Raw genomic sequence first — 27,947 nt, forward strand, 5'->3', positions numbered from 1 at the left:
AAACGGCTGAAGCAGTTTACAATCTAAAAATTACTTTATTTCACATATATTTTTAACAGTGAGGAAGGGGGATATGGTGTCAGTCGGGGAATTTGCTGCCACAGTTTACGATCTCAAAATTACTTTATTTCATAGACAGGCGAAATGTGAAGTCAGTCACAGAAATGGCTAGGACAGTTTATACTCTCAAATTTCCTTTATTTCATATCTATTTTTAAGAGAAGGGGTGATATGGAGTCTGTCCCGGAAATGGCTGAAGCAGTTTACGATCTCAAAATTTCTTCATTTTTTACATATTTTTAAGAGAAATGGGATATGGAATCAGTCCCAGAAATGGTTGTAGAATTTTACGATCTCATATTTACTTTATTTCATATATATTTTTAAGACAGGGGGATGGAAATTGACATACGGAATACAGACTATGCTGAAATGATAGCATTATTTAGAAAGCCATTCTTATTATTATAATTATTTTACTCATATATGTTTATATATCTTTAATAATGCAATATATATTATTTGTATATCTATAAAAGTGAACCTTTTATCTACAGATTTGAAATTTACGTGTTTTACTTCATTTCTTTAAAAAATTTAATATGTACGATATTTCTGTTTATAATAAATAAAAAATCTGCAATGATCAAAATATAATATTTATGTGTATTTTACGACCTGCCAACGCAGGGTTGCCTACTAGTATATTATGAAAGTGAAAATGTGTGTGTTAACAACTCTCAACCTTATACATTTCCTACTTGAAAATTGATATATAGGGTATTCAGACATGTGATAAAAGTTATCTTCGGTATTTCTGTTTATAATAGGAAATCTGCAATAATAAAAATATATTTATGCGTATTTTACGACAAGACAGGTTGCTGCTAGTATATTTCTAAAAATGAGAATGTATGTGAAAACAACTCTCAACCTATGTACTTTTTTATCTGAATACTTCGAAAATTAGTATATAGAGTATTCAAATGTGGAAAACGTTTAACCGGTATTCATTCGGAAACAAGAGCTCTTAAGGGGTTAAACTTGAAAAGTTGGAAATTGAAGTAATCGGATTTTTATGTTGTTCAAATGTTTCATGACTATGCATGCGCAAATTGTTCACATGATATCTTCCTTACGTTAATAATAAGTAGGTTTGAAAACAATGTCTAAGCACCGCTTGCTGACTTCAATGTCCACCATAAATATTGGCTTAGTTCCTCAAGTTACACAGATCGACCCTGTACTTATAGCTTCTCTAAAGATCATTCCATTACAGAGTCATGTTCCACACCCTCTTGGCAGATCGGGAACACTACCACCTTCAATTCTAGACCTATTCCTTATCACAGTACCCGAAGATTGTGTGACTAATGCTCATGGTCCACTTGATAACATGGATTACTTAGTTGTATCAGTAGACATCATCCTAAATTCCTAAGCCAAAAGATAGAAGTCATTTATCAAAACGACAGTGTACTACAAAATGAATGGCTGAGAAGCTCTCATATAACACATCACATGCTCAATGGACTCGTTTTATAAGTCTTTTAGTTTATGTTGTCTTCAATGTAGTTAAATGATAAGGTGGGTAACCCAGGGTTGAAGCTCTTGATAAATCCAATGACTTTGACAAAGTCTGGCATAAAGTCTTCTAATAAAAAGTAAATCACATGGTATAACTGGACGGATATTAAATATAATAAGTTCCTTCTTAGACAAGAGGACCATCCAGCTTGCTCCAAATAGATGTACATCCGAACAGTGTAATATTAATGTAGGACTGCCTCAGGGGTCGATCCTTTTGTCATTATTATTCCTTATATTCAATAACGACTTCCCTAATAACATTGTGTCCAAGATGGATATATTTGCCAAATGAGACCACGCTTTATTAAAGGCACAAAGAAAAAACGGATATACACAAATCTTAGATAATGGAAGAATCCTTAGAAAACTACATCTAAACTGTAGTGAGGCCGGAAGATGACTTGAAAGCAGGTACCTTTCTCCCTTTTGCCCCATACTAAGTATGTAAGTCGTTTAAAAGATTGCCGGCAGCATGTTAGCGTATGGCTTAGCTGTTCTCCTATTTTTAATTAAGATTCGAATGTCTTCATGTGTAGCATTGGATTTGACTGCAAATGCTTTGCCACATATATGATAAGAATATGAACGTAATTCTAACAGTCCTTTCTGCTAAATTAGCCTCATTAGTTGTTATTTAAGTGAAGAGTGTGTTCTGCAATGTTTTCCTATTTTTTATCAATATATATTTTAATGTAATTGTTTTATCACAGACTTCTTTATGAATAACAACTCTTGTTAGAGTGTTTTCATGTGTAGTTAAGCATTTGACTTGACTGCAATGGTTGTGTTACATATATTACAAATTTTGTCAGTAGATTGTTAAGTAGGCAATCAATTTCTATGCAGACTGTGTTCTCCAATATGTTTTCCTATATTGCATCAATACACATTTAAATGTAATTGTTTTACCACACACTTCATAACAATTTTCGTGTCTTCATATGTAGTTTAGCATTGGATTATTCGACAAATACTTTGCCATATAGTATAAACTTATTAAAAGTAAGGAAAATAATTTTCTCTCTCCCCAGTTGACAATTAAAATATGTTGTAGTATTCTTTCTTGTGATTTATGCGTTAGTTGGAGTTAACAGTTGAACTCTATATGAGACACTTCAATATTCAAATTTTCCATTAAATTTTTTTCTCTGAAACACTGAAAGAAATTGAGAACAAACCTTTCCTCTCCCCAATTAACCATGAAAGGTCTCTCCTCAAGCATTCAAATTCTCTCCCGTGTGTGTTTGCATGTGTCTTGTAACATTCGTTTGATGTTCAAATGCTTTACCACAAACTTTACAAGAAAAAGGTTACTCTCCAGTGTGTGTTCGCATGTGCACCGTTGCATTTGTTTGACGTGCAAATGCTTTACCACACACTTTACAGGTAAAAGGTTTCTCTCCAGTGTGTGTTTGCATGTGTCTCGTTACATCACTTTGTTGTGCAAATGCTTTACCACACACTTTACAAGAAAAAGGTTTCTCTCCAGTGTGTGTTCGCATGTGTCCTGCTACATGATTTTTATGTGCAAATGCTTTACCGCACACTTTACAAGAAAAAGGTTTCTCTCCAGTGTGTGTTCGCATGTGTCTTGTTACATCATTTTGGTGTGCAAATGCTTTACCACACACTTTACAAGAAAAAGGTTTCTCTCCAGTGTGTGTTTGCATGTGTACCTTTACATAACATTGACGCGCAAATGCTTTACCGCACACTTCACAAGAAAAAGGTTTCTCTCCATTGTGTGTTCGCATGTGGTCCGTTACATTATATTTATGTGCAAATGCTTTACCACAAAATTCACAATAAAAAGGTTTCTCTCCAGTGTGTGTTCGCATGTGTCTTATTACATCATTTTGATGTGCAAATGCTTTACCACACACTTCACAAGAAAAAGGTTTCTCCCCAGTGTGTGTTCGCATGTGTTCTGTTACATGATTTTTGTGTGCAAATGCCTGTCCACACACTTTACAAGAAAAAGGTTTCTCTCCAGTGTGTGTTCGCATGTGTCTTGTTACATCATTTTGATGTGAAAATGATTTACCACACACTTTACAAGAAAAAGATTTCTCTCCAGTGTGTGTTTGCATATGTTTCGTTACATGATTTTGATGTGCAAATGCTTTACCACACACTTTACAAGAAAAAGGTTTCTCTCTAGTGTGTGTTTGCATATGTCTCGTTACATGATTTTTATGCGCAAATGCTTTATCACACACTTCACAAGAAAAAGGTTTCTCCCCAGTGTGTGTTCGCATGTGTTCTGTTACATTATAATTATGTGCAAATGCTTTACCACAAATTTCACAATAAAAAGGTTTCTCTCCAGTGTGTGTTCGCATGTGTCTCGTTACATCATTTTTACATGCAAACGCTTTACCACACACTTCACAAGAAAACAGTTTCTCTCCAGTGTGTGTTTGCATGTCTTGTTACATTATTTTATGGGCGAAGTTTTAACCAAACACTTTATAAGAAAAGGTTTCTGTTTTTTTTGTTTTATTTTACTTCAGTCAACGTTCTCAGATATCTAGGGGCTTAAAACCTGGGGCTAACACTTGATATTTTTATGAGATACGTAGATATTCGACTGTTCCATTTAAGTTCTTTATCTCTCAAACACAAAGTCAGTAAAGAAATTGTGAATATAATTTTCCTCTCCCCAATTAACCATTTTCATACATTGTGGTATATCTTTCATTTTGATCTTTTGGTCTTACTGGATTCCAGGAGAATTATTTATCTGGTCTGGTGGAGTATCCAGCTGCGTGCTATTACTTGAGGTATCATCACTTGGAGAAGGTGCACCATTCCTCATAAAAGCTAATTTGGGTTAGCTATAGAGAGATCTTATTTGGACAGCTAATACGATGTGATTTTGAATATTTGGTCAGGGTTTACTTCTATGGAAAAAGTATCCTCATGCCCAGTTGTTCTGACAAACCCCTTTACAAAGAGACTTAGACACTCGAGGACAGTGTCTAGTAGGCATTCAAGTTCTTTCCTGTAGGCATTTACATTCTCTACTGTAGGCATTTACATTCTCTCCTGTAAGCATTTACATTCTCTCCTGTAAGCATTGAAATTCTCTCCCATAAGCATTCAAGTTCTCTCCGGTAGGCATTTAAATTCTCTCCTGTAGGCATTCAAATTCTCTACAGTAGGTATTCAAGTTTTCTCTCCAGTTTGTTCGCATGTTTGATGTACATCACGATTGTTTGCAAATGCTTTGCCACTCTCTTTAAAAACAAACTTGCTCTTTTGTCGGAGTTTGCAGCTACTCCTTAGTTTCAGAATAAATTGAAGATGCCATACCACATATGTGTTATGTGTCAGCGTGTTAGTCTTTGACCTTTAACTGGTTGAACATGTTTTACCACACACTTCACAAATCTTTATTTTTTTCTAGTCTGTTATGATTTCAAATTGCTGAAAGATGCTCCTCCAATGTTATATTTTTATAGCAAAATATCATTTGCAAACATTTCCAAAAGATAAGCTTTTGCAGTAGTTGTTATTTCTAATCTTCTTACTGAAAATTTTAAGCAAAGATGTATTCAAGAATAACATTTGTTTTCAATGTCTCCAAACATGTTTTTATATCAAAATACAACACATTTTCTGACAAGTTATTTTTTCCACTGTGTGTTCATCAACATATGTTCTTCAGTTTCATTTTTATTTTTGCAAATTGATTCATCTTTGTTCTTTAATAGAAAATCAGTGATAATATCAGTTCAGAAGAATAAAAATTGCCGTTCCCGTTTATTATATGAGTTTATTGTCCACTGTAACTCTTACCTGTGAAGAAAAAAAAACAAATTTTACATAAAAAATATGCAATAAATCAAGCCAAAAACTAATAATAAATAGCTGTTTAATCCAGCCAGCCTTATGCTATAAACAGAGGTCCCATTTTACCTCTTTACGAACTGCAATACTCTCTGTCCATTGTGTCCTGACCTTTTCTTTTCACGTGGTTGTTCTACTAATTAGAGCTTTGTCTCATTTTCTATTTCTTTTGGGACATACATCAAAACTCATTTTAATCTTTGTGGTTGGCTTTTAATCATCAAAGTATACCTTTATATCATACTGATTCACTTAACTGTGATGGTGAGTTTATGTGATTGTTCGTTTCTTTTCCGCAAGATCTCAAAACAGAGATATTCTACATACATTCATCTCTAAAAAATTATATGGTATCTTGTTATATCTTTTATTTTTTTCTTTTAAAGTATATAGGGCCTATTTTACTTTTTCCCTCTTAAATATGTTGTAGTATTCTTTTCTTCTGATCTATGCGTTAGTTGGAGTTAACAGTTTAACTCTATATGAGACACGAATTTTCCATTAAATTTTTTTCTCTGAAACACTGAAAGAAATTGATAACAAACCTTTCCTCTCTCCAATTAACCATAAAAGGTCTCTCCTCAAGCATTCAAATTCTCTCTCGTGTGTGTTTGCATGTGTCTTGTAACATTCGTTTGGTGTTCAAATGCTTTACCACAATCTTTACAAGAAAAAGGTTACTCCCCAGTGTGTGTTTGCATGTGCACCGTTGCATTTGTTTGACGTGAAAATGCTTTACCACACACTTCACAGGTAAAAGGTTTCTCTCCAGTGTGTGTTTGCATGTGTCTCGTTAAATCACTTTGTTGTGCAAATGCTTTACCACACACTTTACAAGAAAAAGGTTTCTCTCCAGTGTGTGTTCGCATGTGTCCTGCTACATGATTTTTTTGTGCAAATGCTTTACCGCACACTGTACAAGAAAAAGGTTTCTCTCCAGTGTGTGTTCGCATGTGTCTTGTTACATCATTTTGATGTGCAAATGCTTTACCACACACTTTACAAGAAAAAGGTTTCTCTCCAGTGTGTGTTTGCATGTGTACATTTAGATTACATTGACGTGCAAATGCTTTACCACACACTTCACAAGAAAAAGGTTTCTCTCCATTGTGTGTTCGCATGTGGTCTGTTACATTATATTGACGTGCAAATGCTTTACCACAAATTTCACAAAAAAAAGGTTTCTCTCCAGTGTGTGTTCGCATGTGTCTTATTACATCATTTTGATGTGCAAATGCCTGTCCACACACTTCACAAGAAAACAGTTTCTCTCCAGTGTGTGTTCGCATGTGTTCTGTTACATGATTTTTATGTGCAAATGCTTTACCACACACTTTACAAGAAAAAGGTTTCTCTCCAGTGTGTGTTCGCATGTGTCTTGTTACATCATTTTGATGTGAAAATGCTTTACCACACACTTTACAAGAAAAAGGTTTTTCTCTAGTGTGTGTTTGCATATGTCTCGTTACATGATTTTTATGTGCAAATGCTTTACCACACACTTCACAAGAAAAAGGTTTCTCCGCCAGTGTGTGTTCGCATGTGTTCTGTTACATTATAATTATGTGCAAATGCTTTACCACAAATTTCACAATAAAAAGGTTTCTCTCCAGTGTGTGTTCGCATGTGTCTCGTTACATCATTTTGACATGCGAACGCTTTACCACACACTTCACAAGAAAACAGTTTCTCTCCAGTGTGTGTTTGCATGTCTTGTTACATTATTTTATGGGCAATGTTTTTACCACACACTTTATAAGAAAAAGGTTTCTTTCTTTTTTTGTTTTTTTTTACTTCAGTCTACGTTCTCAGAAATTTAGAGGCCCAAAACCTGGGGCTAACACTTGAAATTTTTATTAGATACGTAGATATTCGACTGTTCCATTTAAGTTCTTTATCTCTCAAACACAGAGTCAGTAAAGAAATTGCGAACATGATTTTCCTCTCCCCAATTAACCATTTGCATACGTTGTAGTATATCTTTCATGTTGGTCTCTTGGTTTTACTGGATTCCAGAAGTATTTATCTAGTCTGCGTTATGTGTCAGCGTGTTAGTCTTTAAACTTGAACTGGTTGAACATGTTTTACCACACACTTCACAAATCTTTATTTTTTCTAGTCTGTTATGATTTCAAATTGCTGGAAGATATTCCTCCAATATTATATTTTTATAGCAAAATGTCATTTAAAAATATTTGCATCTTTTGGTCTTACTGGATTCCAGGAGAATTATTTATCTGGTCTGGTGGAGTATCCAGCTGCGTGCTATTACTTGAGGTATCATCACTTGGAGAAGGTGCACCATTCCTCATAAAAGCTAATTTGGGTTAGCTATTGAGAGATCTTATTTGGACATCAAATACGATATGATTTTGAATATTTGGTCAGGGTTTACTTCTATGAAAAAGTATCCTCATGACCGGTTGTTCTGACAAACCCCTGTACAAAGAGACTTAGACACTCGAGGACAGTGTCTAGTAGGCATTCAAGTTCTCTCCTGTAGGCATTTACATTCTCTCGTGTAGGCATTTACATTCTCTCCTGTAAGCATTAAAATTCTCTCCCATAAGCATTCAAGTTCTCTCCAGTAGGCATTTAAATTCTCTCCTGTAGGCATTCAAATTCTCTACAGTAGGTATTCAAGTTTTCTCTCCAGTTTGTTCGCATGTTTGATGTACATCACGATTGTTTGCAAATGCTTTGCCACTCTCTTTAAAAACAAACTTGCTCTTTTGTCGGAGTTTGCAGCTACTCCTTAGTTTCAGAATAATTTGAAGATGCCATACCACATATGTGTTATGTATCAGCGTGTTAGTCTTTAACCTTTAACTGGTTGAACATGTTTTACCACACACTTCACAAATCTTTATTTTTTCTAGTCTGTTATGATTTCAAATTGCTGAAAGATGCTCCTCCAATGTTATATTTTTATAGCAAAATGTCATTTGCAAACATTTCCAAAAGATAAGCTTTTGCAGTAGTTGTTATTTCTAATCTTCTTACTGAAAATTTTAAGCAAAGATGTATTTAAGAATAACATTTGTTTTCAATGTCTCCAAACATGTTTTTATATCAAAATGCAACACATTTTCTGACAAGTTATTTTTTCCACTGTGTGTTCATCAACATATGTTCTTCAGTTTCATTTTTATTTTTGCAAATTGATTCATCTTTGTTCTTTAATAGAAAATCAGTGATAATATCAGTACAGAAGAATAAAAATTGCCGTTCCCGTTTATTATATAAGTTTATTGTCCACTGTAACTCTTACCTGTGAAGAAAAAAAAACAAATTTTACATAAAAAATATGCAATAAATCAAGCCAAAAACTAATAATAAATAGCTGTTTAATCCAGCCAGCCTTATGCTATAAACTGAAGTCCCATTTTACCTCTTTACGAACTGCAATACTCTCTGTCCATTGTGTCCTGACCTTTTCTTTCACGTGGTTGTTCTACTAATTAGAGCTTTGTCTCATTTTCTATTTCTTTTGGGACATACATCAAAACTCATTTTAATCTTTGTGGTTGGCTTTTAATCATCAAAGTATACCTTTATATCATACTGATTCACTTACCTATGATGGTGAGTTTATGTGATTGTTCGTTTCTTTTCCACAAGTGTGTCCAAGATCTCAAAACAGAGATATTCTACATACATTAATCTCTAAAAAAATTATATGGTATCTTGTTATATCTTTTCTTTTTTTATTTTTACGTATATAGGGCCTATTTTACTTTTTCCCTCTTATTACCTCGAGTGATTTTCCCTTGTACTGACTTCCTATGTACCTGAATACTTCTCGTATCTTTCCAACGTCAGCATTTTAAACTTGTGTTGAGATTTACTATTTGATTCAAAACTGTTATTTGAAGCTTGTTTTAATTAAAGCCACACAACATCGGAAATCCCATCTGTATTTTCTACAAGTGCACTCCTAATTTTTGTGCTGGAACCGTTTGTGTATTTTCTCCAGAAAATACATCATTAAATTAACAAATTGTTTACATGCATTAACAGAAACTTAATAACGCATTTAAAAATATGATCTTCTATACATCAACATTCAATAACATCTCTTCAGTTTTCACTAATTTTTCTGAAGAAACTAACAACAACAATAAAAGTCTATTAAAACATTGGAGCACTAAAAATGTTTTATGTGATCACAGGACATTTATATGAACTCAACTCCTCTCTTTGCCTCTGATTCTCCCTTTTCTCTGTCTGACTAACCCGAACCCTCTCTCAATATATTAGGAATTCGCTTTCCTTATGACATCAAAGCGTGCCTTTTGATGTGATATTCATTCACGTGGATTTTACATAATTCGACACGCATTTGGCAAAGAAAAACATTCCAAAATTCACATGGGGAGTTTTCTCTATTACTGAAATAAAAAAGGAGAATGCCCTGGAACAGAGGCAGAGTCTGTTGAAAAAAAAGCGTCTACCTCACCAAAGGTGATGAGACCAGCAGAGACAGAGAAATCTCAACCCCACAAATAAAAAATGCACCAACTGTAAGGGACCAAAATTTTGCACTAGATCAAGTCCCATAATTCCCTCTATAGACACCAAATCTGTGTCCGACTCAAATTGTCCAGTCAGAGCATATTTGATCATTTGAACTCTTCCAAAGGCAGGTGCCATTGTTTCAAATGTAGAGATAGATCCAATGATTCTACAACCAACACCAGAACATGCCTACTAAGGCCAGACCCCAAAGCAAAACAGCCCAGGCAAAGAAAATTCCAGAATTTATCACAAACCTGGATTTATTTTTTCCTATATTAGAAGATCTTTAAGTAAAAAGAAATAATTTAAAGCATTTCTCCTTACAAACACCCTGGATATCTTAGCACTAAGTGAGACTAACCTACACTTCTCCATTCTCTCTAACTACTTTAACATCCCACTCTGCCATAAGGACTCTGACAGACATATGCATGGGCTTGGAGACTATATTCGACACACCTTCCCATTGACTAGAGAAACAAAACTAGAATCGGATGATAAAGCCTTTATGTGCTTTAAACTTAAGATGCAATATAACACTAGTTACTTTTATTTTCTTTACCGCTCTCCCTTGACCCAGGACTGTACCCTAATAAACAAAGTCACTGCATAGATACATCACTTTCTCTCGACACTAGCACACAAGTGCATATATTTGGTGATTCAATGTCCACCACGGCAACTGGAGTGGATTTTTTACTTAAACAGACGCAGCTGGTAGCACAACACACAGCTTCTCTATATTTCATTCCCTATCAGAGATGGTTACGTTTCCAACCCGTTTCCCAGACCAGCAAAAACAACATGCATCACTTCCTGATCTGTTTCTGACCACAGTTCCCGATGATTGTGCTACGAATGGCCACAACCCACTTAGGAACGTTGATCATGCAGTGATAATGGTTAAAATCGCCCTAAACTCTTGAGCCTCATTCCTCAAAACAACAAGATTTATAAAAAGGCTGACTGGGAAGCCAGCAGAGATCTCATCAGAGACGCACAATGGCGAAATATCTTTGCCTTTCCTGCTAAACAGTGCAAAAATGAGACCACTGATGGTTCAAAACTGCAATTGAAGTACGTTCCTACATGGAAATTTTATAGCAAGCCCCACTCTCCCCAATGGCTTACTTTTACTTGTGCAGCTGCCATTGCGCAAAGGCAGCATGCATATTGCAGATTTAACCAACAGAGGTCCAGTTAAACCAGACCGAAGTATATAGAAGCCAGAAGTAGATGTAAGAAAGAAATAGAGACAGCTAAGAGAAAATTTACTAAAACCACCAAAAAACGCATTGAAGCACAGAAATTAGGAACCTGTGACTTCTGGAAAATCTACAACAGTGTAGTAAATAATGGGCAATCAAAAACTATCCAACAATCATGAGGTTATTTGCTCAGCAACCGAAAAGACTAACATGCTTGCCAGTCGGTTTGCCTCCAACTCCACTTTGGAACCTGCTAACCACCCCCTCGCTGACTTTCCTTTGCAGACAGACGCCACAATAGACGATCTGAAAATCACCCCTTCTAAGGTACATGCTATCATAAAAAATCTTGACACTTCAAAAGCATATGGGCCTGATCTCATCCCGGCTGTGCTATTAAAAAAGTGCTCCACCAAAGCTCCAGTTCTCTCCAAACTTTACAACAAATGCCTTAACGAAACTGACTTTCCTATCTGCTGTAAAACTGCTTCTTTGGTATCAGTTTTCAAGAATTCTGGCGTAAGAACTGACCCATTAAATTATCGCCCCATTAGCCACCTCACACTTTTCACCAAAATATTTGAGTCAATAATTAACCAAGCTCTAGTCCATCACCTTACAGATGCTAAACTTCTGACCAACCAACAATATGGATTTAGGCAAACCCGTTCCACAGCAGACATCCTACCTGTAATCTCTGAATGTATATAACATTCACTAGACAAAGCAGGAGAGGGCAGAGCAGTAGCTCAAGATATATCTAAGGCTTTTTACAGGGTATGGCATGAAGGTCTTCTCAGGAAAATCAGATCATACGGTATCACTGGAAGAATACTTGACATAATTAAATCCTTCTTAAATAAGAGAAAAAAAGCAATGGCCAAAGACTCTTTATCTGCAAGTAAATCTTTTAAACTCCTCAGCCTAACGTTCACGGGAAACATGAGTTGGAACAATTACATTGAGAGTATTGCTAGGATCGCTGCAAAGAAGGTAGGTGCTCTCTACTGTGCTAGAAAGCTATTAACGCCCACAAGTATCCTGTACCTCTATAAGACCATGTATCGAGTATGTTGTCATATTTAGGCTGGTGCATCTGCTACTCGTCCCTCACTCTTAGACAAGGTTCAAAAGAGTCGCCAACCTGATAGTTCCTGAACTCTCACCTAAGCTTCAGCCTCTGTCCCATCGACGAAATGTAGCATCCCTCTGCCTGTTCTACAAGTACTTTAATGGTGAATGCTCCAATGAACTGCAAGCAGTTGTACCCCCTCAATATAAATACTGCCGACAAACCTGACAAGCAGCTAATTCCCACCCCTTCACAGTAGAGATCGCTAGATGTAAGAGAGTCTTCTACTCTAGTAGTTTCTTCCCCAGAACTGCTAGACTTTGGAATTCCCTTCTGGGTTCCTACTTTTCCAACTGTACTGACATGCAGAAGTTCAAGTGTAATGTGAACCGACATCTTGCTGCCCAACTCCCCACATAGTACCCCTGTAGCTTATGACCCTGATAGTAGCCCCCTACATCAAAGTGGCAATGTGCCTTGCTTAGGGTGAAAATATAATAAAAAACAAAAAACAAATGAATCTTCCTTTATTAGTATAAATATTTAACAAACTATTGTCCATCATGGGCGTTAGAAGAGCCTCAGACGACCCAGCAGCAACACATTGGTAAGTTATCTCATTATTTACAACAGATAAATTAAAACAAAATTCAATATTTGAAAGGGTGCTCGGTTTGTAATACAACATTCTAGTAAATCGATCCTCCAAATTGGAACAATTCAGCGATAACAGGCACACCCTTAAAGAACTTTTCATCTATTAATTTGAGGGCAATAATATTATCCAATATATTTAGTATTACTTTCACTGGTCGCCATGTTTGTTTTTGTCCAAGGGTACATTCAATTTTTTCACGCTCTGAAAAATTGAATGGATATTCACACAAAATTTTATTTAAATGCGATATTCGTTTTCAGCATACTTGAAAACCTACAAATGTCGTCATTTTAAAGGAAAATGTTAGTAATCTTGAAGATTCGCCTGCCTTTGTTTACAAAGCCATTTGGCGGAAGTGACGTCCAACATAGTTTTAGCTACATATGACCAAAACCGTATAGAATGAACTTTTTTTTAATATAAATTTTATTCAAACAGTCTTTATTTGAACTTAATGGACTGTTCTTTTATTTATAAACTGTCTTATTCTTTTTATCAAACAAAAATAGAACTTTTATAATGAAATATATATGATTGACTGTTTTCCAAACATCGAAATTTAAAAATTAAAGTTAGTTTTATTTAAAAAAAAACAACAAAAAAAAAAGAATGACGAGGTGTTTGCAAACTTTAATAGTCATCTACAATAATTCCACTGGCAGCGGCGAATCAAAGACAATTATTTTGGAAATATTATGTATTGGATACAATTTTTAACGATGTTTGATTAAAATACATGAACAATGAAAAAAACAAAAACTTTTTCTTTAAAGAAATTTTAAAATCTTATGTTATAAAAGACCAAGAAAGTCTATTTTTATGCAAAAATTTGTTAAAAAGTTCAAATAAACAAAGATAATTATTTGGGGAATATCAAGTTTCTTTCCAACTCCTCCAAAAATTTTAAAATGATCACTTTTGTAGGTTTTTGGATGTGCTGGAAACGAATATCACATTTAAATTTAGGGCAGATAAGTAGTTTTCATGATATGAAGAAATTACTTTTTCAAAAAAGATCACTTTCCGATATAAATTTAACGTAAAATGAGCACCCACTTTCTGACCACCTAGTTATTTCTTCATATCATAAAGAAATTTAACTGTGCTATTCGTTTTCGGCTCACCTGAAAACCAGCGCCGTTTTTTGTTTTTTTTTTACTAAGAGATTCGTTCATTTTTTTCCATCTAATAATTAAGGACGCTAATTATGCTGGCAGTAAGTTTACAAAAACACTTTTGTTTTTCGTTCTTTTTTCATTATAGAATTTGTATAGTTGCTAACAGGTGTTTGTGCAGTTTAATATTTCACAAAAGTTCTGTTTACATTAGGGGGCGTTGGAGGGGCGGGTGATAAAAACAAAATGTTAGCGATTGTGAATGAATGATCACACATTTGCATTAATTTAAAGACAAAAAACATTAATATAAAACCGGTCGTAAATTGATTTAAAAAATCTATTTTTTCTTTAGAGTTTATAGATTTCATTGAAAATAAATCTTAATATATTTAAAAAAATAAAGGCTTAAATTTCCAAACCGAAATTTTATAAAGTCTGGATTGATTACACTACTGGTCCACCATACATTCAAAGAAAAAAAGATGTGTGGTTTAGTAGCAGCATAGACAACCATAACAAAAGAATACCGACACTTTTGTTTAAATTCTAACATTTGTTCAAATGTTGTTTTTTTTGTTTTAATTTGAACTCCGTAAAACAATGTCTAAACTCCATTTAAACATATTTTTTTATAATAATATAATTTTTGTATTATAAAATAAAATATTCAAATTTAAGAGAATGTGATTTTTTTCGATCAATTCTTTTTACATTACAAATAATATCGTAAAAAGTCATAAAATTACTTACTTTTTTGGTCCAGTTTTTTCTTCTTTTCAATGATTTGATTTAAAAATGAAAGAAATTTTCGATATTTTGATAAAAAAAATAATTGATTTTAAAGAAAGAAATTAATAAAATTTAACATTTAAAAAAATATCTTTTTTGTGAACAAGCTTTTTCAAACAAGTCACGTCGTCGGAATAACTAAACAAAAAAAAAGAGAGCGACAATCAAGGGAGGTAATTTTATCCTCAAAATACATTTTCTTCTTTCGTAATCCACGGCGTTATGAAATTATCATATTAAAAGCAGAATATATTATTTCTATAACTTTTTATCAGAAGTTTAAATTTTAAATGTTTCAAAAAGAAAAAAACAGAAAGTACAATCTTTTTTTGTCGAAAATCATTAAACAAAACTAAAATATTAAAAAAAAATGTTTTTAAATCAATTAAACTAAAATAAAACTTTGTTTTCTGATATATTTTTTTAATTTAAGAAAACTCGTTCCCGGAGAACTCGACCCCGGAAAACTCGTCCCCTTTTGCTAGGTAGGAAAACTGGTCCCTTATTGAATAAATATCGATTAAAACTCCATTTTATGACCGTTCTTGAAGAATATATTTTCTTTAAAAGAGTACACATATATTACACGATAATATTAAAAAAATATATATATATTCTTACTTGTTTACTGCTGTTTTAAAAAAATTAAATTAATTTTTCTAAGTTTTCGTTTACTACCTAGCTTTGAAAGTTGTTGGTGTTTCACCTTATTTTAATGAGTTTATTTAGAAAAGAAAAGAAATTTTTATATTTTTAGGTAATAAATGCAAAATGCACATCCCATAATATTGAAAAAAATATTTTACTTGTTTATTGTTGTTTTAAAAAGAATTAAATTGATTTTTCTAAGTTTTCATTTTCTACCTAGCTTTGTAAGTTTTTGGTGGTTAAACTTATTTTAAAGAGTCTATTCAGTTAAAAAGAAATAACAAGTAATGTCGCACTCGACATTACTTAATAAATAATTTTGAACAAAAAATGATCGAAAATTAAAGGAAATGCTGAGGTAGATATAGTTTTAAAACTAGCCCTCCCCCCTCCCCCTCCAAAAGAAATAAAATTGTATATTTTTTAGGTAATGTCCAAGATCACTGCTCGGAAAAAAATCAAGCTATCGGAAGTGGATACGGTTGATTATGTAACGAAACTGAACGGAAGACACGAAAAACGAAACCATATATTTATTTAAAAAATACTTTAGTTACAACCAAATAAAAAGAAACCACTTTTTGTTTTATCAAATAATAAAACAAATATTTTATTTAGAAAAAATGGTACTTTATGGGAAACGTGGATCCTGCATAAACTGTGTTTTTATTTAATGATTACTCCTCCAAAGCACATGCGCAAAAGGTTTTCTTTGGTTTATTTAATCACGAAAACTTTTTGAAGGTACTATTTGAGGCCAAAAAGGGAGGGGGGGGCAAAATCATTATTTGAATATGTATGAAAAAATAATTTAACAAAAAATAATATTTAATGGAGAAAATAAAAAAAAATTAAAATAAAATGAAATAAAAATAAAATAAAAACAAGCACTAAATAAAAGTATGAATCAAATTTACCCAAAGAAAAACATTTTTTAAAATAAAATAAATACACGCGCGATTAAAAATAAAGTCTGAGATATTATTGGAATTTATGTATGTTGCTGCTCCTGCTTAAAAGGCTCTGTGGACTGTCTGGCATTGATCTCCTTCCCCACCCCCTGAGGGGTCACGTAAACCAACCTATAAAAACCGTGGGAAATTAGGCGTCAGGGCTCTTTTCGCCTTTTTGTTTCAACCCTAACTGGACAGTGGTTCTTCGTGCATAACCCCCGAAGGCAGTCACTGAAGCCCACCCTCTTCTACTTCACGTTCCCAATTGAATATTTTATTCTTTCCATGCCAAAACGGTCGTGTGAAGTAAACCAATTATACGACGAAATAGAACAGTTAACCGTCCACATGAAAAGAGCCGGAATTGAGTGATAGTACCATTCTTCGTTTCTATGCAATCATGGAATGTTGACTCATTTCTCTATTAAAACAAAGGCAGTCATAATGGTTTCGACGCGCCCCTGTAGTAAAACAAAGGGAATCATAATGTAATAAAAAAGAGTTTAAAATCAATTAAATTAATAAATACTTACTTTTTGTTTGGCAATCTGTTTTTAACAAAGAAACGATTATAAGATGGGTTAATTTAAACGAGACGAGTTTGACGGGTGGAAGGCAACATTTTAAGATGGCGGGCGGAAAATCAAGTTCGCAGAAAATTAAAATAATTATTTTTCATTTTATTGTAATTTCATTTTTTTTTTTTTTTTTTGCTTTGTGTTAAATTACAAATTATTATTATTATTATTATTATTATTATTATTATTATTATTATTATTATTATTATTATTATTATTGCTTTGTGTTAAATTACACTCATATGTTGTTCGGCACATGTTTCTGCAGACAAAGAATTCTCAGTAACCTATTTTTCAACCTAACCTATTTTAAATATATTTCTAAATTGCACTGTTCATTATTTTCTAGCTGATCTTTTTAAAAATTGTTTTCATAAAAAGAATTGAACAATTAAATTCTTTTTACAATATCTATTCCAAAACATTCTAACATTCTAATCTGAATCTATTCTGAGCCTTGCTTACACGGTTCAATCTCGGTCTATCTCAATCTCATTTTCACTTATCTAATGTTGTTCTTACTTGTAAAAAAAATGGGACCCTTTTTCTTGTAACATCGTCATCAAAATCCGCTTGTTAGGGTAACAATTGCAAGAGAAAATAAAAAATAAACAAGTAACGCAAATTTTCCGGGAATGGGAAACTAAAGAAATGAGCAAATGAAATACAGACCCGTAATGAGATTAAAATGATCCGGATTCATTTAAAAGAAAATAAAATGTTATGATTGCTTTTATTTTCCAAAGCTCGGGTTTAAAGAAACCCTTGAAGTAACATATGAAATAAAAAAAAAAAAACAATACAAGAAAACAATTCTTACTTGAAAGAAAGGCTGAAATGAAAAACACATACAGAAACAGAAAATAGTTCTTTTAAGTCTTTAAATTCAGTCCTTTAACAAAAGGAAAGAAAAAAATGCAAAGCTGAGTTGGAAATTCTTTTACAGTTTCTTTTCTTCTTCTTCTCCTCCTCTGTCCCTTTTTTTTAAACAAACAAAACCTTCAAAATGTATAAAGTATAGCTCTCTCTCTCTCTCTCTCTCTCTCTCTCTCTCTCTCTCTCTCTCTCTCTCTCTCTCTCTCTCTCTCTCTCGTTTGAAGGCTGGAGTGCCAGAGAGAAAATTCATTTTCTCCGAAAAGGTTTTCTTGTTTCTTCTTCTTCTGAAAAAGTATTCCCCTTCTCTGAAAAGGTTGTTTTTTTTTCTCCTGCTTCTTCAGAAATAATATTCCTTTCCTCTGAAAATTTTGTCTTGTTATTTCTTCATCTGTTCGAAAGGGTACGAAGAAAATAAATCAATTTTGACGAGTCCTACATTTAACAATTTGAAAAGGAATAAATAAAAATGGTGACAGGCTCTGTCACGCTTTTCTTTTCAATAAATGGTGTATTTTAGAACACAAATTTCACACCGCCCCAACGAAGGCTCTTTAGCGAAGTGGTTGAATGGATTTACGTCGGTTGACAGGGCCCAGAAAACGAGAGTATTTCTCTCAATAAATCTGTTCCAGAACTGATTTGAAAAAGGGAGAAAGAAAAGGCATTTCAGGTATTGTTTCACAGCAGCCAAGCACCATCAACAACACGGCAACCATTCCCCGAGCGAAAGGGATAGAGATAGGGAGGGCTAGAGAAAGAGAAAAAGGGGAGAGAGAGATTGACGCACGCATGCACACACACACACACACACACACACACACACACACACACACACACACACATTCGCCAGCCGAAAAGGCCCTTTAGTTCAAACTAGTGCTAGACAACGGGGAAAAGAGAAAATAGGAGGAAGTAACATGAATGCTACAGACTAACTAAAACAACTGGCCCTAACATTCCTTTGTGCTACTGAAGGCGACGTCGATAAAAAATAAAATTCCGACACTTTCCCCACAAAAAAATCCTGTAACAGAAGTTTTTAAAACCTAGGTCAGGTCAAAGTTTAAAGGAGCTTATTTTTTTACTTATTTTAACTATGGAAAGTCGAAAGTAAATAAAGACAAACACACTTAAAATTTCGAAAATTATTAATTTTCTATTCGTTTTTAGGGAGATGAAAATTTATATAAGAAAATGAAAATGGCTGACCTTTATTATGCTAAAACTTGAAGACGTCCAAGTTGTAGTCCGGAGGGAAGCAGGCAGACGGAACAGAGTTCCACAGGCGTGCAGTTCTAAGAAAGAAGCTTTGTTCATGGAATCCGCGTTTTGATTTAGGCACAGATATAGAGTGGGGGAAATTTTTCACAGTGGATTCAGCTAGACGGGTGTTTTTCGTGAAAGATTGGCGAGGGGGGGGACCAGGGATTGGAGTTCAGACGAGCACCTGCCATGAAAATAACGATAAAACAAGGATAGGCTCGCAACGTCTCTTCTGTGGGAGAGGGGTTGCAGGGTAGAGAAAAGGGCATCCCCCACTAAGCCACGAAGTCTATTTTGTACTCTGTCAAGGCATGATAGGCTGTTTTTGGCAGCTCCTGCCCAGATATGGCAACAGTATTCCATCCTTGGACGTACTTGGCTTTTATATAGATAGAGAATTGCATCAGTAGTGAGATATCTTCTGGAGCGGTAGAAGGATCCCACCATCTTTCCAGCGACCTTGGCAACAGACTTGATGTACGTGTTCCCTTTCAGATCAGGAGTAAAGGTCAAACCCAGAAGCTTGTCAAAACACGGGGCCTCACCCAGACGAGAGCCATCCATCACAATTGATGCCAGCTGGGGATCAGAGCGTTGATGATGTAAGGATAGGAGTTTGGTTTTGGATGCATTAAAGGTAACTAGCCACTTCTTCCCCCACTGAACCACGCGCTCGAGATCAGAGGAGAGAGAATCAGAGAGAACTTTGTCATTTACAGCCTTTGATGTGTTACCATAGATGGTCGTGTCATCAGCATAGATGTCAACGAATGATTTAAGTATGTGTTTAGGGAGGTCATTGATGTAGATCAGGAAGAGAGTTGGGCCCAGGATTGACCCCTGAGGGACCCCAGCATTTATATTGCAGGCCTCCGATTTTTGTCCATCTACCACTACTCTTATGAGCCTATCGGAGAGAAATGATTTAATGATTGAGAAAACATTTCCAGTTATACCGTAGCTGGAAATCTTGTGAAGTAGACCCTTATGCCATACCTTGTCGAAGGCCTTTGATATGTCAAGAGCAATTGCCCTAGAAAGGAAGCCTTTGTCAAGAGATTCACTAATCCTGTGGGATATAGCCGTCAGCACATCTGTGGTAGATCTTGCAGAGCGGAATCCATATTGTGTGTCACTAAGAAGGTTATTCCTGCTGAGGTGGTTGACTATTTCTCTATTTAATATTGATTCCAGCAACTTACTCATAACACAGAGGAGACTTATTGGTCTGTACTGAGAGGGAGATGACTTATCACCTGAATTCTTAAATACAGGGCAAACTGATGAGGTCTTCCAGGGGGTCGGAAAGCACTTCTCCTTAAGGCAGCGCTTAAATAGTTTCGTAAGTATGGGAGCAAGTTCTGGTTGAAGCTTTTTTAACACTATAATTGGGATGCCATCAGGGCCAGTTGCTTTACTGGAATCTAGGTTTTTTATTAGCTTGGCGACCTCATGCACGGATATTTGTATGTTACCTAGCTTGTTCTGTGTTATAGGAGGAAATATGGGGAGTTGATGGCCTTCGTCGCATAGGGTAGAATTAGCTGCAAAGTTCTTTGCAAATAGTTTGGCCTTGTCTGACGCTGACGAGATGACCTCTGGTCCATTGAAAATGGTTGGTATAGAACGCACACTTCTGTTCAGGATCCTATTTTTTATTTGCCAAAACTGGTGGGAACCAAGCCGCTGATCAGCTACCTTGGATTTAACAGACTGGGCATATAGCTCTCTTGCATTTTTTATTACTCTTTTACAGTGGTTGCTGGCAGTCCTGAAAGCAGCTTTAGTCTCAGTGCATCTATTACGTTGGTAGCTATGGAAAAAGTGATTTCTGTGCGTGATAGCAGCACATTCTGGGGAGAACCATGGCTGGCTGTTAGGTTTTTGTTGGAATTTTTTAGATGGTATGAATTGGTCTATGCCTACAATTAACCATTCGGTCAGATCTGATACTATAGAGGACACTTCCTTTTTAAAGATGGAGTGCAGAGGTAAATCAGATATGAATGTACGGAAGCTATCCCAGTCAGCCATAGAGTATCGGTATACAGTACGGTGGAGGGGTACGTCTGGGGGCTTCTTACATTTCGTTTTTATCTTAACTGATACGACGGAGTGGTCGGAGAGGAGAATGAACGGTACATGAACATAGCTCTGGGGAAGTTGAGAGAAAAAGGTCTAAGAGGCTTGCATATTGATTGGGTGTATCGGGCATACGGGTGGGTTCGCGAACTATCTGAGTGAGGTCATAAGCAATGGCAAAATCATGACAAAACCTCCCCTCATCATCTGTCTTATTTGAATGTGTCAGCCATCTCACGTTATGGACGTTGAGGTCACCACAGATGTGGATGTTAGCCGAGGGATGTTAAGACAGTATGTGGTCTATTTTCTCAGATATGCTCTTAAAGATAGTAACTCCGCTGTTGTGGGGCCTATAGAGGGCAAATATAAATGCAGTGGTGTTAGCAAGTTCAACCCTTAAGCACATATAGGGTAAATTAGGATCTTCTCTAGAGATATCCCTGCCACATGGGAAGCCATCCTTAATGTAGGCACATATTCCATGCCCATGGCGATCTTGGGTGTCAGATTTAGCTGTTAAATTGGAGTATCCATTAATTATGAACTCATCCAGGGAAGTGGTCGGCCCTATTCCAGTGTCACTTATAAATAATATGTCCGGTTTCGTCTCCTGTAATTGGGTTTCAACCTCTGGAAGGTTGGAACGTAGACCCCTGATATTTGAGAAGGATACCTGGTAGTAGGGGTCTACGTTGGAAGATGGAGTTCTAGGTTTAATCGAGTTTTAAGTTGATAAAGAATCGTAGTTATTCCGCTTGGTTGAAATTAAGGATTGACCCATATTGATTTCTCGAAAACACGTGTATATTTTTCAGTTGATAAAGGATCGTAGTTATCCCCCTTGGTTGAAATTAAGGATTCCGCCATATTGATTTCTCGAAAACACGTGTATATTTTTAAGTTGATAAAGAATCGTAGTTATTCCCCTTGGTTGAAATTAAGGATTGACCCATATTGATTTCTCGAAAACACGTGTATATTTTTAAGTTGATGAAGGATCGTAGTTATTCCCCTTGGTTGAAATTAAGGATTGACCCATATTGATTTCTCGAAAACACGTGTATATTTTTAAGTTGATAAAGAATCGTAGTTATTCCCCTTGGTTGAAATTAAGGATTGACCCATATTGATTTCTCGAAAACACGTGTATACTTTTAAGTTGATAAAGGATCGTAGTTATTCCCCTTGGCCGAAATTAAGGATTCCGCCATATTGATTTCTCGAAAATACGTGTATATTTTTAAGTTGATAAAGGATCGTAGTTATTCCCCTTGGTTGAAATTAAGGATTCCGCCATGTTGATTTCTCGAAAACACGTGTATACTTTTAAGTTGATAAAGAATCGTAGTTATTCCCCTTGGCCGAAATTAAGGATTCCGCCATATTGATTTCTCGAAAACACGTGTATATTTTTAAGTTGATAAAGGATCGTAGTTATTCCCCTTGGTTGAAATTAAGGATTCCGCCATGTTGATTTCTCGAAAACACGTGTATACTTTTAAGTTGATAAAGAATCGTAGTTATTCCCCTTGGCCGAAATTAAGGATTCCGCCATATTGATTTCTCGAAAACACGTGTATATTTTTAAGTTGATAAAGGATCGTAGTTATTCCCCTTGGTTGAAATTAAGGATTCCGCCATATTGATTTCTCGAAAACACGTGTATATTTTTAAGTTGATAAAGGATCGTAGTTATTCCCCTTGGTTGAAATTAAGGATTCCGCCATATTGATTTCTCGAAAACACGTGTATATTTTTAAGTTGATAAAACTTTACGAAAGGCATTCCTGTTTACTCTTCTTTTCTCTCTACTTATCATTTCAAAGTCCTTTGTTTCTCTTCTGTCACTTAAAAAAAAAACCTAAAACAAATAGAACCTTCAAAAGGTTTGTCTGTCTGTCTGTCTGTCTGTCTGTCTGTCTGTCTCTCTCTCTCTCTCTCTCTCTGTTCATAGTATGGAGTGTCTGAATGGACATTCTTTTCTCTGAAAAGGGTTATTTTCTTTTTCTTCTGAAATATTTCCTTTTTTTCTGCAAAGGGTTGTGTTATTTTCTTTTTCTTCAGAAATGATATTTCTTTTTCTCTGAAAAAGGTAGTCTTCCCTTTGCACTTCTGAAGGCGACGCTGCTACAAAATAAATAAAATTCCAACAACATCGGGTCATTGTTACCAAATGGGTGGTCACACTTCTTAAAAAGAAGGACTCACATACTGGCGATTAGATGATTTAAGGCCCATTACTCTGTTGAATGCAGATTTGAAAATTTTGGCCGAAGTTCTTGCGAATCTTTCACAAGTTGTTATTATTGACTTGGTTGAACAAATCATAGACGACAAAGAAGCCACGCTGATAAATTTGAATCAGCCCTACATGTTGGATAGAGTGGATCAGAAAGTGACCTTACGAATGTGTGAAATATATTGAATAATTTGACCCCCTGTCTTTCCAAGCTTATAACTACTCGAAAAATGTAATTCAAACCCTTTTTTTTTCAATTAAAAGAGCAAGGACGAACGCTTCTTTGAAAAACAAAAATAAAAACAAAAACAAAAACAAAACAAACAAAACAACGTGTTTTAAAAAAAAAGTTTCAAACTTTGGAATTTGCAGGTAAATTTCTAAAAACACTTTTTTGTTTTAAATTTGAAAATATTATTTGTTGATCTTTTACCATCAATTTGTGATATATAAAAATTTGGTTAGTAAATTAATTATTTATTTTTCAATAGATATTACAAATGGGGGCGTGAATTAATTCGACCCACCTGTCTTTCCAAGCTTATAACTACTCGAAAAATGTAATTTCAATTAAAGAAGCAAGGACCAAGGTTTCATTAAAAAACGTGGTTAAAAAAAAAAGGTTTTAAACTGCGGACTTTACAGGTGAAATTCTAAAAAAACACTTTTTTCTTTTAAATTTGAATATATTGTTGATTGATCTTTTATCTGCAATTTGTGATATATAAAACTTTGGTGAATTAATTATTTACCTTTTAATAGACATTTCAAAATAGGAGATGAATAAAAACATTTTTTTAAAATATTATATTCGATTTATTGGAAAGAGCATAAAATTTCACATTGCCCCTGTAAATAGCGTAAAAATGGAATCAATAGAAAAAATTTGATAGATTTTTAAAGTTTAATAATTGAAAAATACTGTTGATTTCATGACTGTTTTTTTTTTTTTAAATAAAAGAATATTTCTATTATTTTTTATACAACTTTAATAGTTTATTTTGGAAGTATAATCGATAAAGAAAATAAACAACCCACGTTTAAATGAGAAATTTCGAGGTTTTTATATTTTATTCGCAGTTTCGTGTAAGGGTGTCAAAAATTCCCAAAATTCTGATACACCTAGCTTTTCCTGGTTTCTGTTTTCAGAGACCACCGGATTTGGTTCATACTTCTTAAGCCTAAACCTAAACCGATCAGATTAAGATTGGATTAAGATTATCTTCTTAAAAAAGTCATAGAATTGAATGCAATTACATCAAAGTGTATATATATATATATATATATATATATATATATATATACATATATATATATATATATATATATATATATATATATATATACATAACTACTTCATTAACTCACATAAAATCAATATACGAAAGTATGAATTTATGCATAAACTTTAAGTATTTACTTCAAAAGTGCTCAATACGTAGGTAGAGCTAGTTAGTACGTTATAAAATATATATGGTGATTAAGCTACATTGAATATTCCGCGTTTCATCCACTCTAGGACTCTTCAGGCTTATACGTGAATTTTGTGTTTGTCTGTCGTTTTTATATACGCACCTTCTATTGAGATTTTAGTAAGCCAATCAGCTTTATAGTATCCACCACACCCTTCCTATCAGCCAATGAACATGCACTTATCGGACAAAGGCCTATTTGACCTCTGGTTGACCTGTTCCTTTGTGTGTGCACAAAAGTACATTCAACAATAAAAAACAACATATGAAAACAACGCTAGCAAATAAATACTGGGAACTTAAGGAAACCGGACATTCTAAACTGTAGAAGAGAAATAGCGAACAACTGTGTTCACAAGAAAAATTTACTCTAGGATAGCGATACAAAATAGTTTTAAAACTAACAAAAACAATAGAAAATACACAAATAAATAAATTAAATAAACATGAATATACATAAACGATCACACATATGTATATATATATATATATATATGTATATATATATATATATATATATACATATATACATACATATGTGTGATCGTTTATGTATATTTAGATCTTTGACTTATTTGTTGTTTCATCAAATACTTCTGCATGCAAAATCCGATCCCGCATTTTGCCATTTCCTACCCTCTGATGAGAAGGAGAGTATTTCTTCGAAACTCCGCGGATTAAGGACTATCCATTTATCTAGTGTTTCCTTTTCAGATTAAATATGTTTTTAACTCATTTCAAAGTGTTTTTTTAACATATTTCATTAATTGTTTGCTTATATATATATATATATATATATATATATATATATATATATATATATATATATATGTGTGTGTGTGTGTGCATATATGGATTTACATATATATATATTTATATATAAACTAATATAAAAAACATAACCTAGATTTAAAACAGGTCAAGAAAGTAGATATCCAGGCTAAATAAGTGCATGTTCATTGGCTGATAGGAAGGGCGCGGTGGATACTATAAAGCTGATTGGCTTACTAAAATCTCAATAGAAGGTGCGTATATAAAAACGACAGATAACCACAAAATTCGCGCATAGGCCTGCAGAATCCGTGAGTGGATGAACGCGGAATATTCAGTGTATCTTAATCGCCATATATATATATATATATATATATATATATATATATATATATATATATATATATATATATATATATATATATGTGTGTGTGTGTGTGTGTGTGTGTGTGTATAATAAAAATATAACACGGAAAGTACATAATTGTCGATGCAATAATTTATTTCAACCTTATGGTATTTTCAAGCATCTAAACTAGACAATTACATTTTTGATACTGAAATAAAGAAAGAAAAAGCATCGGGCCTCGACCGTCAAAAAACCAGAGGGGGTGGTAGTAGCAATCCACTTAATACATTTTATAGAGAGGGTGGGAGGGATTAAAAAAACATTATGACACTTATAACTGCTGTCCGGTAGCTCGACGTAACAACCGACACACACACACACACACGCAACATACACACACACACACACACACACATACACACACACACGCCCCTAAATATGCACGTTCTTACACGTAAATGCCTTGACACGTGTTTACTAACCTAGGAAGAAGAGGGAGAAATATACGGATATAGAGAGAAGGAAATAAAATAAACTGTGCGTAAGGGAAAGAGAAGAAGAAAGAAAAAAGAAGAGAGTGACCATCCGCTGCCTGTCATATGTTTTCATTAGTCTAGAATCTCCGAGAAAGAGAAGGGAAAGAAAATGGAGATTATACGAACGTCATAGAGTTAATTGAGTCATGGAAAGTAAGTCTATTAAAAGATAAATAAAAAAAAACAGTTTATATACAAAGTTCTAAAACTATCTGTATGTTATCATGTTAAAATTAGTCAGAAATAAATAGTATCTTATAATACATTTAAATATTCTATTTGTAATATATTACTATGAATTAAAAAATTTAGTCTTATGTAGTTAATATTTTATATATTTTTATGTAATTAATTTTATTGGTGATTATAGCGGTCGTTGTAATTTTGCTCACTAATATTTCACTTCCTAATTGATTAAGATGCATCTTAATCAATTAGGAAGTGAAATATTAGTGTCTTAAGTCGAAAGGCTGCCCTGAAGAAGAAAAAAGAAGATTCCAACCAGAATGGCACCAGGATGAAGATGTCATCTTGAGAGACTGAAGGAGCCACACATCCACATCCAACATCTCAAGTATGATTTTCATCTTGATGATCAGACCCTAATGACTGGCCCATCTTTACATCATCATGGAACCATGTCTTTATCGTTTGGGATATCCTTTATTCCCCCAGGGAGATGGTTGCGTTCCAAGGTCATTCCTCAACCAAGTAACTATCTCCGGGAAACGATAGTAACATATGATGATAATTATGATTGTCAGGTGAAGTTGACGAAGATATAGATAAAGATAAAGTCTGTGCCAAAAGCAAGAGATTACAGTATTTAGTGAAAGCTTCAAGAAAAGATCAAATCAATGGACCTCTTGAACTTTTGAAATTTATACAGAGATACCACCTTGGGGATTCCGTCTGTTGCGGGCCAGGATATAAATACCCTAACTCGCCACAAGAAAAAATAATGAAACGAATGGAAAGAAGGAAACAAAACTCAATTGCTGGATAGAATAAACGTGTCGTTTATTTACTGCTGAAAGAGTGAATGTTTTAGATACAACATGTGTTCATGTCCGTGTGAGTGTAACCATCGTTTGTTGCCGGACTGGTGGTGTAGAAAGAAAAGGAAATGTTTCTTCATCTCACTAACGTTTATTCGTGCGTGGGAAGAGAAATGAGTAATATAGTAGAAATGAGAATGATAGTCCAGCGTGTAGACAAAGACAAAGGATAGATGGTTGACATCAGTTAGCAGTCAGCTACGCGAAGGTATTTTCAGGGACAAGTTGTATATATAGAGAGACAAAGAGTGAGAATGTCAATCCAGGTTATGGAGAGAGAAAGCGTATAAAGTGTACATACTGTTTGTTAGCTT

General features: G+C 34.3%; 1 protein-coding gene across 2 annotated transcripts; it reads right to left on the bottom strand.

Moving 5' to 3' along the window:
• Window positions 1-3,278: 3,278 nt before the first annotated feature.
• LOC145269765 (uncharacterized) lies at window positions 3,279-17,036 on the bottom strand. 2 transcript variants are annotated; one of them, XM_080125495.1, is made up of 2 exons: window positions 16,940-17,036; window positions 3,279-8,713 (listed from the first exon to the last, which is right to left on the bottom strand). In XM_080125495.1, the coding sequence occupies exon 2, from the start codon at window positions 6,897-6,899 to the stop codon at window positions 6,120-6,122; it is 780 nt and encodes a 259-aa protein (XP_079981621.1). In that variant the 5' UTR covers window positions 6,900-8,713; window positions 16,940-17,036; the 3' UTR covers window positions 3,279-6,119. The 2 variants fall into 2 exon arrangements, with proteins under 2 accessions (XP_079981621.1, XP_079981620.1); XM_080125494.1 differs by lacking the exon at window positions 16,940-17,036 and adding an exon at window positions 14,767-14,930.
• Window positions 17,037-27,947: the final 10,911 nt, after the last annotated feature.

The sequence above is a fragment of the Euprymna scolopes genome, chromosome 45 (assembly GCF_053919585.1).
Source record: "Euprymna scolopes isolate OS-2025 chromosome 45, ASM5391958v1, whole genome shotgun sequence".
NCBI classification, from domain to species: Eukaryota; Metazoa; Mollusca; class Cephalopoda; order Sepiida; family Sepiolidae; genus Euprymna; species Euprymna scolopes.

Bases quoted from the DNA above. Each gene is read 5' to 3' on its own strand.
- LOC145269765 (XM_080125495.1), bottom strand. From the start codon at position 6,899: ATGCAAACACACACTAGAGAAAAACCTTTTTCTTGTAAAGTGTGTGGT.